Here is a 14,562-nt window from a genome sequence, read left to right on the forward strand (position 1 = left end):
TGGACCGACCACCACCTCATACACTTCTTCATCCTCACCACCACCACCCCTCCCCCCCAATAACCCTAGCTCTGTCCCATCAGCCCTAGCTAGAAGTGCACGCAACCTCACAAAAGAAAGAATTCTTTCCTTCATAGACATTACAGCACTCACTCAGCCTGCCTCATCAGACCCCACAGTCTTGGCTAACATCTACACCACAACACTCAAAACCGCAGTGGACACCATTCCCCCGCTAGAGAACAAAAAAGCTAAGAAATTAAAACACTCCAACTCATGGAACTCCTCAGAACTGAAAGAACTACATACCTGAAAGCGCAAAGTCCTGAACAAATGGCAAGGATCCCCACAGGACGCCACACTCGGTGCTTATAAAACCTTAGCCAAGCAATACAAGCAAGCTAAATCATCCTCCTATAATGACAGGATCACCAACGCCACCTCATGCCCAGCACCCACCCTGTATAACATTTTAACCCTCCCCCTCTTCAATGACCTGGATCATCGTGGCATAGCTTATACCAACTATGCCGACAATGTGAAAGTCCTTCTCCCACTCACAGGCTCCTACGAACAAGACTCAGAAGCCCTAGCTAAAATCTATGCAGCCAAAGAGACACGGATGGCAGCAAACGGTTTATATCTTAATGGAGATAAAACTGAGAGGCTCCTGGTAGTCACTAAAGAGACCCTCAGTAAACTTTCTCTGCAATACTCCACCTTCAACATAGACAACACACCTATCGCAGTATCTCCATCAGTCAAAATGCTAGGAGAATTCCACAATGACTCTCTGTCCATGACACGCCAGGTCAGTGCCATTGCCTCCTCGGCTGCACTCTCCACAAAAATGATCAACGCCGTCAAACCATTCTTATCAACCAAGAGTTTCCTTAACATTGCCAGGGCCACAGTAGGCACCAAACTCGACTAATGTAATGCCCTTTTCTTAGGCACCGCTGGCAAAAACAGCTACAAGTTACACAAAACAACGCCCTCTGGGCAGCACGGAGCATCCCCAAAACGGAGCACATCTCCCAGGCTAGGAGAGAGGCACATTGGCTGCCGGTTAAAGAGCGCATCCTATTTAAAATCCTTGCAATTACACACAAATGCCTCTTACACAATGCCCCCCCCCCCATTCCTATCTGACAGGATCACCCCTGTCACTTCTTCCAGGCCCACAAGGTGATCGTGCTTATACCCTGTTCCACTGTAACCACAGAACCTGTACTTCATTTCTGCCACTGTTGTGCCACTAATACTCTGTAATGTAATTTAACTGCACAACCAAGCAAGAACTCTCTAACAGCGTCACGATGCCCCAGGGCCGTTGGGCGCTTTATACATTTAAATAAATAAATATACTTTAAGTATAAAACCTCTTTTTTCGACTAATAAATTATGAAAAATATGTAGTTTATATTGGGGCGGTGGGTTAAAGAGCGAGATAGCATCCTATGACATTGCTAGGACCGATCTGATATGCTCCTCTGCATGGCTTGGCCCAACAGAGCACTTGATCTATTATGTCCTATGAAATGCATGATGTTTACAATCATACAAGTTCTCCAAGTGGCTGCTCTTCATATTACATCCAGTAGACCAATGTGCGGAAGCTAATTACACAACATTCTCACATACTGGAGGCTTGCGGATGGAGCTTGAGTGATCTGGAGGCCAGGGACCACCACCAGCTCCATGATGTAGACCAAAGAAGAGGCATCCTGTGAAACCCCCAGGGTTCCCAGCCCATCCCTAGCATTGTTCCTTTGCCTAACACTCTATGCTCCAACACACATGGGAGTACAGGGAATCATCAGTTTATGGAGAACACATGACAGTTAGGGGAAAGGACAATAGGTGTGATGGAGGCTATACAGCTGGCCACTTTGAACCTCAGACTTGAAGCAGGGATGCAGTTTCATAAACAATCCTGAGAGCTGCTCCCCGAGCCCTCTGCAAACCTTTTTAACTGCTCACACTGAGGTAGGCACACCAGAAACATTAGTCCTCACTTGATTGTCAAGGACAGGAGCTCCCACTCCTTAAACCTCACACTGACGTCGGCACCTCAGCGAATGATTCAAAGAGTGCATCTGGACGTCAAGTAATGTTGACTGGCTGAGCCACTGACGACCAGCCAAGTAGTGGCAACTGGCCTATTTATAGACCCCGTTAACAGGAGCCAATCACTACGCATGCTCCCAGAATCCTCATAGGCTTGACCAATAATACTTCCCAGGCCCGGCCCCACATAAAAAAGGGGAGATATTGAGAGGAGTGGAGGTTTTGAGTAGAGAGAGAAAGGTGCAGCTCAGTGCATGGTGGTGCAGCGAGGAGGAAAGGCAGGTGGAGGGGAAAGGAGCACAGGTGGTGGAATGAGAGAGCAGACCAGAGGGGACAGAGCACAAAACAGGAATGGAAGAGGAGGATAAGAGAAAGCTTAAGAAGGCAGATAGGAGAAGACCAAAGGAGGCCGCGGGAGACAACCAAGGTCGGTGTGAGAGAGGCATAGGAGGAGAAAGTCAAAGGAGAGAATGCAGTGGGGAAGAAAGATGAATGAAGGCAAAATTAGCAAAGGCGGAAAGCAGGGGGAGCTGGAAAGTGAAGGGATGAGTAGTTTGTTTTGTTCAGCAGTTAAAGAACTAAAAGCAATTCAGAATGTATCAGTCAAACCCATTAATGGAGAGTGACAAGTGAAAAAGGTTGAATGTAAAAGGTAAAGTTCATTTATTATAAGTAGACACATTGGAATAGATTAGGGAGTTTATGAAAGATAAAGAGACATTTCCGAAACAGTTTCTAATATCAGGAATCTGTCACCACTTGAAAAGTAAAACAATCCATAAGAAAAGAAAATTTCCTCAGCAACCAAAGTAAAAAGACAATCTTTTAAGGGTTAGTCTTCAGGCAATTCGAGGAGACTACTCGGGTAATAGAGGAGGGAAAGCAGATGACCGAATAACCCCTGAATCCAGGAGAATTCCCAGAGTTCAATAGATGCCTTGGAAATCTGCCTGCCTGACAAAGAACACTATTGGTCATTGTGTAAACTGCATATGAGCCAATGAGCTCTCTGTTATTTATCACGCAAAGAGCCATTTTGCCATCAGAATATTTTCTCAATTAATTTCCGAGAAGTCCTTTCACACACATTAAGGAAGATTCTGAAGTAAGACCTTACCCTAAAAACAGTTAATGGTTCCTCGGATAAAAGCAATTTTAAGACAATAATGCCCTTAACGGAGGCAAAAAGCAATTGAAGCTTGGGCTGGTGCTCATGTACACTTTTTATAATACATCTGCGCTCCAGCCAATAAGATAAAGGCAAGCTAGTTGGGAAGTAAATGACGGTTGCGGATTAACTGGAGGGACCCGCACTAATGCAGTGACTTTACATTTTTAAGACAACAGTTCTGCGCAAAAGTGTTCTGTACCCGTCCCACACAAGAAAGGACATTCGATTAGTCTGGATGGAGGGTGACATGTTCAATGCATAGTTTTATTTCTTTACTTATGTATTTGTAAAGCCCCTTAAGCATGGGGGTGAACGGGCGCTGTCAACAAGTACACAACACGAAATAAGAAACAAAGGCAAAACACACCAAACAAATGGCATTTGCAGTAAAACAGATAAAAGGCATGTATAAAAACAGGAGCAGAATATAAGGCAATAAGACCAAATAAGAAAATGAACATCAATAGTTAACCTTACAAACCCAATATATTTATATATTTTTCGCAACGCAACATTCTGAAAAATGAAGTCTACTGTTGACAGAAGGATGAGAATTCTTTTTTCCAGCTCTCCCATCTACTAATTTAAGCAAGTTGATAGCTCAAGTACTTGAAGAAATCTTGCAAAAAGACAATCCTCTTACCGTATGTATATGTCTTCCCTCTTCTTTTCTTTAAAGAAATTCTGCAATAAAGAAATAAGTAATTCATGAGCACATGGTACATAAGTGATGTGTCTGGGTCAGGTAAGTGAACAGGGAGCAGGAACCACACTGACCCAGTAAAGTTACAAAAGGAAGATGATGCTGTATTACTCTTGGTTACAGGTTACAATGGTTAGGAAGTGGAGAGAAGGTCATTAGCATCCATCCTAGTTCCGGTCTCTACTCCAAGTTCCTTAACTGCCTTTCTCTGAACCCTTTGGTTGCCCAGCTTCCACATACCAGCTAACATTCCACAAGGCCTCCCTCCGCATTCACTCATACACTTCTCACATCACAACACATCTCCTTCCGTAAAAACAAAACAGTTGAGGACAGGCCTTCTACATACCAGGACAAACATCCAAAAATGTAACAAGAACTCCTTCCACCCTGGCCTGCCACACCAGGGTCACACGACTGCCCCTCGCGAGCACTAACTTGCCACACAAGGACAACATAAAACATACCTACATTCGCAACCCTCAAGGAAACTGGACCTCCTTCCACCAGGGACTGCCACTCCCTGGCAACAAGTCTGCCACGCCTGTGCACACACCTACTAAGCCCACCAACAGGGCAAAACTCACTAAACAAAACAATGTCCCAAGGCACCCACATAACTCGACAAAAATCCCACATCCAGAAGACAAACTGCACCTCATCCCTTCTCCCACAAGAAAACACATAACAGGTTCCACATTCCAGTTACCATTCCACAATGCCTCCCTCTGCATTCACTCATACACTTACACTCACATCACAACAATGAGCTGGCAACACTTGTATGTTTCCGTGCAGTGGCATTATGACACGTAAATGCACTGAGGCTTTAAAAACAAACATTTTCATTTCAGTAAGCGAAAAGCAGCTTTGCATGAATATACAGCTATCAAATGATAAGGCTGCACGGCCTACAGTGTAAGAATACCGGTGGTGTATAGGGCACCAAGCACTGACAAAGACAATCAATGTGGTTTTATTTTAGAGTCCCTGTTCCTTGTTTTACTGTAGTGACAACATCCCAATCATGAGACTCAGCATGAAGAGGTTTTGAGCATATGATAGTTATTTTAGAACAAGGGAAATATTTGTTTGGTGAAGAGGCTTCAGGCATTTGTGTTAGACGAGGGCGTAAGCAATGCAAGGGCGTGTTTTAAGTGTGATATTTGATGAAGAAGCTATGCACATGCATGCCGAAGAGGGTCCATGCAATTCCTAAGAGTTGACAAAGAGGGCTAGTCAACTGGCATTCCATGTAACAGTTGTTTGGTGATGGGTGGTGGTGCACTTTCTATAAATGAAATTTTTTGTTCCAAATTTTCATTTTTCTTTTCAGGAATAATCGGTAGAGCCTTTGCTAGGAGTAGGAAATGTGCTTGAAGGGGCAGTACTTTTGTATACAATAAATATTCCTGCTTTTTTCAAACCAGACCGCGCTCTAACAGCAATTCTTCTTTTTATATATCAAAGCAAATGTATTAATTCATAGGACGGAAAACTCATTGTCAAAAGCATAGCTGGAAACCAAGCAGTGTTTCCATTAGTGAAACAATACATTTATAAGAAGTGAACATTGAACGTACAGTACCATCTTCTAAAGTGTCAGTGCTTCTGTGCAAAACAGATACAAGGACAAAAACAGGCTTCTGACCAACAGCCCAACTTTGTAGTCAGAGGCAGTTATTTCACATATTGATTTAACCTTAATTATTCATAGTCCCTTATTGGGTTCTTAAATTCCTAAATTCCAGGTGGCATCAATGGTCTATGTCACTGACGTTTCGGCGTGGTTTCTTTTTAAAAGCCTTCTTCAGGACCCTTCTCAGTCTCTTCTATATAATGACTAACATCCATAACCAAATTTAGAGGGCTACTAGGATTACAGGTTCACTCACTTATTGGGAGCCTAAGTAGGGCGGTCGCTGACATAACACTGTGGTCTGTGACCAAGGAACAGATCTGTCCTGGCTGAGCTTCTTCGTGGTGTTTTACTCTATTTGTTACGTGAGCCACAAAGGCTTCAAATATGGATTCATGGCAATATATACAATCACTTTGATTTGGGGTGTCTCATGAGCTTCCGTGAAAGCTGCGATTAGATTCGTTATGCCAACATTAAATGAGGATTTCTAACTCGCATCAATGTGTGAAATTACTGCCTCCGACTACGAGGTTGTGCTGTTTGTCAGAAGCCTGTTTTTGTCCTATCTATTTTGCACCGAAGCATTGACACTTTAGATGATTGTACTGCATGATGGCACTCTTTCACTTTGTTCAATGTTCACTTCTTATATATGTATTGTATCATTAATGGAAACACTGCTTGGTATCAGCCATGCTTTTAACTACGAGTTTTCTGTCCCATGAATTAATAAAAATGTTTTGATATATAAAAAGAAAAATTGCTATTAGAGCTCTCTCTGGTTTGAAAAAAGCAGGAATATTCATTGTATACATTTGTATGTGCCTCCGTTCCTATGGTTTGAGGATTGCAACAGCATGGACTGAAGAGGGTAGTCTAGCACACTTGTTACGAATGAAACACTTAATAATATGTACCAAGAGGGGAGAGGGGTTCACATGTATACAACCGGAGAACAAATCGCCGGGATAAACTGCAACAAGCACAGGAGTCAAGTCGGGGGATAGATCAGGTCAAGGAAAGTAGGATTTCATCAATCTTTAATAGACACATATTCAATTATATCATACATAGTGCTGAAATTACAATAAAAGCAGCATAAAAACATACCATCAATACTCCACATTTCCTATTAAAGTGCATATTAGCTTGATAGTATTCCTAAAATATTGGAATAAATACACTGGGAAAATTATAATGGTAGTTAGAAATAACTAGAAAAAACAAAAAAATTGTCTATTGTTCTATTTAGCTCGTTCTTTTTTCTTTTTTCCTTGATGTATATCTTTTTACAAATGCTAGTTTTGAGTATTACTAAGATGGAGAAGTATCTCATCGTTGTGAATTACGGAAGATCTACATGAAGAAAAATGTCTGCATGGAAGAATTTTAAAACTATTTCCATATTGCCTGTAACTAAGTGCTTTGTGCCTTGAGATATGTGAAGAAATGAAATGTTTAAATTGTACAACTAAATTATCTAATCTGTCCTGTCCTGAGGAAGACGACTGTCAGGCCTTCTCTCTCCTGCTAGGGCAGGAGATAGACTGCCTAGACTGTGTTAATTAGTCGTCGAAACCACCCGTGTATGATACCAGTACAGCCTATGAAATGGTCGGTCGCTGTACGAGGTACTGGTTGTTGACTATCATGGTCAGATTGGAGACAAGTATTGCTTCTGTTCTATTAAGCTACGACGTGACTATACTTGTCTGTTTTCCATAACAATTTATTGGATTGAATAGGGGACACCTTTTTTTACCTCGCAGGAGATACTGAGTGTTCAGTCTTGCCTGGATGAGTGCCCTTGTTTTTCTGTTTTTTCTTTTTCTTTTTGGTTTTTTCTTTTTGAATTTTTTCTTTTTGTTTTTTCTAGTTATTTCTAACTACCATTATAATTTTCCCAGTGTATTTATTCCAATATGTTAGGAATACTATCAAGCTAATATGCACTTTAATAGGAAATGTGGAGTATTGATGGTATGTTTTTATGCTGCTTTTATTGTAATTTCAGCACTATGTATGATATAATTGAATATGTGTCTATTAAAGATTGATGAAATCCTACTTTCCTTGACCTGATCTATCCCCCGACTTGACTCCTGTGCTTGTTGCAGTTTATCCCGGCGATTTGTTCTCCGGTTGTATACATGTGAACCCCTCTCCCCTCTTGGTACATATTATTTTGGCTCTCCCCTGGGTTCATGTGGTCGGGGACGCCTATTCTTTGATTTAACGAATGAAACACTTGGCATAACTGAGGTACAGAGACAGGCACAGACCCTGATAAATACCAACAGAGATGAACTGACCCACAAATGCACACAAACACACAACAACGCAGGAAATGGCATCGGGGAGAGGACAATGAGCAGTGGGAGTGCCTGGAAACAGAAAGAAGAAAACAAGAAGCGAAAGGAGCTTCGTGTAGGGGATGCAAGCATGGTATTGTGTCAGCTGGTACAAGGAGCGGGATTTGAGGGCAGGAGGCAGGGAAAAGTAACAAGGAGGTGCAGATTTGAATAAGGAGGCATTCAGTGGGTGAAGACATAGCAAAGGGAAATGCAGCGAGATGCTCTGCATGGAATAAAGGTACAGGCAGACTTGTTTCCCGGGGCGGACGAAGCCAGCGACTGCCCGGGGAGCACACCTAAATAAGCTCAGGAGGGGGACGGGCAGGAAGGGGCCCACCGAGACTGTTGCCTCTGAGCCACTGGAGAGAAAGTTGAGCATTCCTTTGTTACAGACAAAGGAATGCATATTGCGAACGCAGCCACCGAGATGCTCTGGAGGGACACAAATGCTATGCCCCTGGCCCTTTGTTCGAACAGAGCCTTTAAAGTGGGGGTCATTTATAAGTGATGGCTCATTTAACTAACCATTGTTATGTGCTTAACATTTCAGTGTTAAGAACTGAACATGGGTTGTTTTTATTCTGTAGGCCAGCCCCAAGGATCAGTTAGCTGACCAAACGTATGCATTCTTCCAAGAGAATTAACGTGCCGCACAGAAAATGTTTTAAACTCTAATCTTTATTTTCAGGTCTTTTTATTTGACACACCAAAACGTTTATTGTTGTACATTACTTTTCAGTTATTCTAGTGGCTGCTTGGCTGCTTCGAGACATGGACTAAATACATCCACTCAGTATCAAAGCTCTTCATTTTTAGCCAGCCACTGCCTAGCGCACACCGGATGGCACATCAATGTGACTTGGCATCTCGATTAGGAAAGCAGGGTTCATTGTGTGTCACCATGCAGACAGTAGTCCATGGCAAATCAATGCTGTGATATGTGTGCAGCAATGATTTGTGCGCTGCACAAGTCACCACCCTTCTGGTTAATAGTGTATATGTGGTGCTCCTCTATGTAACAGCACACATGCCTGTTTTTGTATGTGTCGTCCAATGTCCATACAATAACACAATGGAATCTTTTGTGCATGTAGCTCTGACTATTGTGCCATACTGTGCTCACACCTCAACACAAAGCAGTCAAAGAGGTTGCCTCAAGTTGTACATCCACTAGGCCAAACACCCTTTCTACACTGCTACACCATGATTTTCACTCGCTGCAGGCCAGCACCAATAAAATATGCTAATGCCAGTTCTGTTAAAGCATGGACCTGCTCTTTTTGCAGCTATAACCCATGAGGCCCGGGTATTGTTGAGGTGGTAGTGGCTGGGGAACTGTGGACCCATAACATGCATTAGAAGCTGGTTTTGTTCAAAACGCGTCATCATCTTATTACTGGTCAGGCTAACGTTTGTAAGAGGTACAATCCTTTGTGTATCCTTTCTGTGCATTGTTTATTGGGTGTCTCTTGTATGGTATCCTTTCCTGTCTATAGATATAATTTTCTAATAAGGTTCCTGAATTGGGTGCTGGGCATGCTCACACCGAGACCCAGCCCCTCCTCATCTACAATACTCCAGAAACAAGAAGCAAAAAAAGAGCCCTTGTACCCCATTTGAGTGACTGATGTTGGAGCCATTTTATACTCGCATCCAAAAACTTAAGCTGTCCAAATTAGTTTATATGTGTCATGGTTGCAAATATTTTAATGTTCGGGTGTGTGTTGTGAACAATGATGTGATCACCAAGACATGTGTCTGTTATGTAATTACAGATTCACACAAACGAGTCTGTGATAACAGGGTTTTATCAAATACAGAGATCTCTGATCACTGTTATATTCCTGAAATGCTCTTGTGATTTAATGCAAAGTAGACAGAAACACTCATTGGTGCCATTTGTCTCCTTCCCCACTCTCATAGAACTATTTTGAAAGAGTACACAAGGAATGTACCAGACTATCCCTCTTGGAATGACAACCTTCTATCAGAAAATAATTCATAGGGTTAGTCTAGTAATGCCTCTTGTGAAATACAAGTGAGGTGGTACGAACAGAACGCCTGCAACACAGGGTCAGTGGGCCCTCAGACCTCGGCAGGCTGGTAACACAGCAGTGTGCCAGTAAGGACAGCTTGAAACTGTTTTCAGGCAATGCCTTCCATAAGAGCAGGTAGCAGAAGAACGATTTACTTGGGCAGCAACAACTGTGTTTCATATTAGCTTTCTTCGGTAAAGTACTTGAATTACAATGTAATGAAAACAGCTACATTTGTATTTGTATTTTATTTATAGAGCGCACCGGGGCCAAGGGCAACTGGGCGCATAATCTTGTAGAACAAAGTTACAGTTACATACAGTAAGGAAAAGGAACAGGGCTCAACCAATTTACAGACACATATTGGTATGAGCTAGATAGCAGTAAGGTAATGTCAATTGATAACAGGGCGATATGGACAATAAAACCGGAAAGGCGTTGTGGTGTAGTGCTCAGAGCTGCTAGACTTACCATGTTACAGTCACAAACGGTATGAACCAGCTAGCAGTGTGGCAGCATAAGTTAGATGCAGGGCAGTGTATACAATAGGACAAGTGAGGCAGTATGGTCACGTGCTCAGAGCTAGGGAACGCAAGGCCATGTCAGCATTAGCTCAGTGAGTATATCAGTTTTGTGCGAAGAGCCAAGATTTAGTTTTATTCTTAAAAGAGTGGAATGACGGCTTAGTCCTAATGTCATTAGGGAGGGAATTCCATAACTTAGTTGCCAGGACAGGGAAGCTCGCAGCCCCAGCTTTTTGTAGTTTGAATCTGGGAAGGGAGAGAGTAAGTTTGGGCTGCTCTCAAGGGACGTGTAGACGTGTGGAGTGTAAGGCGATTGGAAAGGTAGGAGGGGTCTTGTTGGCCAGGTACTTGTGCGTCAAGGCAAGAGTTTTCAGAGAGATTCTGTGCTTAACAGACAACCAATGAAGCTTACTTCTGTGGTCGGAGATATGTTGATTTCTCAGAATGTTTAATGCTGCACTAATAGCATTGTTCTGGGTAATTTGTAGTTTGTTAATGCTGGACAGGCTAGTCCTTAGATAGAGGGCGCTGCAATAGTCTATCTTAGACATGATAAGAGTTCTGGCCAGTATGATGCAGTTGGGGGTGGATAGAAATGGTCTGCAGGCCGTGATCAGTTTGCATGTGTAGGCCGAAGCAGACCTGACTGCATTAGTTTGTCTGGTCAGTGATAGTGTGGAGTCAAGGTAAATTCCCAGCGTTTTTTTATCCTTGGAGACCTTGAAATGATGAGACTTGAGGGCATGGTCTAGTTTATTAAGACGTTGAGTGGAGCCCAGAATGAGGAGTTTCCGTCTTGTCATCATTGAGTTCATGTTGGGCCATGCAAGCCTGAATGACCATATAGACGTCGTTCAAGGATTTTGTGTCCACTGTATAATCATCCGTGATGGGGATGAGTATCTGGGTGTCATCGGCATAATTAGTGCATGAGACACTCAGATAGTCAGGAACATCAAAAAGTGGTTTGGTAAAAACATTATACAGTGTAGGGGACACACACAAGCCCTGAGGGACGCCACAGTGAATGGGAGCAGGGTCCGTACAGCTAAGGGGGAGAAAGCCTGCATGGATCTATTGTTTAAGAAGGAACTGATCCAGGTAGTGGCAGAATCAGAGAAGTGGGCGGCTGATGTGAGGTGCTGGCACAGGATTTGGTGATTGACCAAATTAAAAGCAGCAGAAAGATCAAGTAACAAGAGCAAAGCTAATTTCCCATTGTCTTTTAAAACCTCAATTTGTTTTTTGAGGTCAATCAAAGCCGTTTCAGTCCCATGCCTAGGGCGGAAGCCGGATATTATTAAACCAAGAAGATTGTTGACTTTGAGGTATTCCTGCATCTGAAGGTAGGCTGCTCGGTCTAATATTTTGAGCATAAACAGGACAGTAGTGATGGGTCTGTAATTAGTTGGTATACTGGGATCTAGGGACGTTTTTTTGAGCCAGGGGATGACCCAAGCGTCCTTAAGATTGTCCGGGACAATGCGTGTTTTGAAGGATGAGTTTATGAAGGCTGTGATAAATGGAGCTAGATCGTGTGAGGCTTCCTTGATAATAGAAGCAGGGCACGCGTCACCTTGACAGTTGGATGGTTTGATTTTGTTAATGATACCTTCGACTTCGGCAATAGAGAGAGGAGAGAAGGTAAAAGGTTTAAAGTTCGGGGTGGCAGAAGGGATAGCACTCGAGTGAGTGGTACAGGACTTATCTGTCTGTAAGCAATTTTGCTTGTTTTTTATTTTTATTTGGAGGGACGCAATTTTGTCCAAGAGTGCGGTCTGAATGTTAGCACACCATTTGCTATCTTTGATACAGGTATCAGGACGCAGAGCAGGTGATTCAGGTTCCTTAGGATCTTAAATAATTCTTTAGTGTTAGAGTCTGCTTGTGAGATGCAGTTGTTAAAAATCTCTTTTAGCCTGGAAGATAGCTTCTTTTGTAATTGAGGGAGGCTAAGATGAGACTGTCCTTGTGGGCATCAGAAGGGTGGCTTTTCCACCGGGATTCAGCACTGCGTTTAGCTTTACGAAGCACTCTTAGCTGTGGTTTGAACCACAAGTTGAGATGTGCGTGTGGTTTCGATTTCCTACGTTTTTTTTTTCCATTAAGTTTTTATTGAACATTTTGCGATAACAGAAAACCAGATACTTTTGCAAAGCACAATCTCAACAACAAGAAGATCCGGAGTACCCAGACTCCCCTCCCCCTGCCCAATAGTTACCGAGTACAGAATGGGACCGAAGAACCTGAGGAAAACGAAAACATAGGTAAGAGATCATGCATCATATATTTGCTGATCCAAAAGGGTTCCAATTTACCAGCAAACTCAGCGGGTGGCCGAGAGCCTGGGCCCAAGCACAACGGGAAACAAGCTAATAAACCATGCGTCAGAAAAACTCTCAAAGTCTCAGAGCTTCACAGTCTATATGTAGCAGAACCGGAGTCCAATCCCACAGGAAGGTTTCCATTTTGTCATGGGCCAACGCTGACAATTTCTCATAGGTGTCAGGGCTGGCTAGAGTAGTGACCTGAAAGAGTATGTACATAGAATTAACATTGTGGGTGCCCAAGTTATGATGGAGAGAAAGAAACTTAATTTGATTGGTTTAAGGAACAATGCTATGTTTGGTTTGTCTGATTGGCTGAAAGGATAATGGGTTGGATTCTGGGGAGGTGAGCAAGATTCTAAACTGCCTTTCATCCAGAGAAATTCAGTGGCTAGTTGTACATTTGTTAAGCTCCTTAAGTAAGGCCTTTCAGAGTTCAGAAGATTTACCAGAGAAGTAAGAGAATCATTTGCTGAGCCAGAGTGAACAAGCAGACCTCAGGTGGGATCGTTCTTTTTAAAGCTTAAAGATTTTCACAGAGAATTTCCACTTTTCTAATAAGAAGTTAAAAGTGTTAAGAACTTTAAAATTAACTGAGAGAAAGAACGTTTACAGTTTAAATACAGTAAGCAGACAAGTGTAAAAACTGTGCGCGCATGTTTTAAGGTTATTAATTACATGGAAAGTGTTTCAAGACTGTTTAGCGCGAGCGAGGCACCGTGACTTCAGCAACGTCGTTATGGGAGCGCGCGGGTATGCAGGGCGATAGAGCGCGAGCCCATTTTTACAGAGCGCGAGTTGTTTTTAGCGCGTGTACAATTTTCGCGTGAGTGACGTTGCGTACAACAGTTTGTGTTTGGTTGCGATAGAGCGCGAGTCCATTTTTACGTTGCGTGTGATTTTTCATTGTGTGCATGTTTTACACGCGTACATGAATTAGTTAAGGTGCGCGTGTGCTTTTTAGCGCGTGTACATGTTTTCTCTTTAATATGGTGCGCGTGTGATTTTTTCAGCGCTTGGACGATTTTCACATCTTGTGAATTTGCGTGTTCATCCCAAAACGTTCGCACTTGTAGAAAGGAAAGATTCACACACAGAAGCAGGAGCAGCAGCATTCAAGAAAGTTAACGAGTTTCATTTAAGTAACCTTCACGCAAAAGGAATTCAATGCTTCTTAGAAAAGATTGCATTGTTTTTAAAAGCATTTAAAACTCAAATCTCATAGAGTTTAATGTTCTTAAGGAGCAAACAAGAATATCTAAGTCAGTGAACTGCTTGCAAGAATCATTACTTAGGATTCTAAAGAGACTTGAATGGCTAGTGACAATATGCTCTAAAGTACTACAATTGTTCTATACTCCATGAAGATAATTAACCTCCAAGTCTTAAACAGAGGTCCAAGAGGTAAAGAAGTTAGAGTTGTTTCCAAAATAATTTAAGATAAGAAGTCTACACTAATGTATAAGTAACTAAGTGTATTTGTTTACTACAGATACCAGAGCCTATCAGACGGTTGCAGGGCTGCAGTGTCTCCGTTGTTATTTTATCCAAATTCCCCTTTTCCTTTCTTGGGGTTCTCAGCTCAGCTTTACTTTAGGGTTGAGAGGTGAACTCCTAGTGAGGGTCTGTGGGGCCAGCATCAGCTCCTGTGGAATTCGTTCAAGCCGGACCCTAACAATAGGTAAATATCACCCACAATTTATACAACCACTCTGGTGTGGATGGTGTTGGCTTA

General features: G+C 42.6%; 1 protein-coding gene across 1 annotated transcript in view; it reads right to left on the reverse strand.

Moving 5' to 3' along the window:
- The window catches only part of DOCK5 (dedicator of cytokinesis 5), a 1,209,967-nt gene that overhangs the window by 374,490 nt on the left and 820,915 nt on the right, over positions 1-14,562 (reverse strand). The window contains exon 36 of the mRNA XM_069617597.1: positions 3,885-3,925. Coding sequence (XP_069473698.1) covers positions 3,885-3,925 — 41 coding nt within the window. The remainder of the gene's footprint in view (positions 1-3,884; positions 3,926-14,562) is intronic.

The sequence above is a fragment of the Ambystoma mexicanum genome, chromosome 10 (genome assembly GCF_040938575.1).
Source record: "Ambystoma mexicanum isolate Mex_15411 chromosome 10, UKY_AmexF1_1, whole genome shotgun sequence".
Taxonomy (NCBI): Eukaryota; Metazoa; Chordata; class Amphibia; order Caudata; family Ambystomatidae; genus Ambystoma; species Ambystoma mexicanum.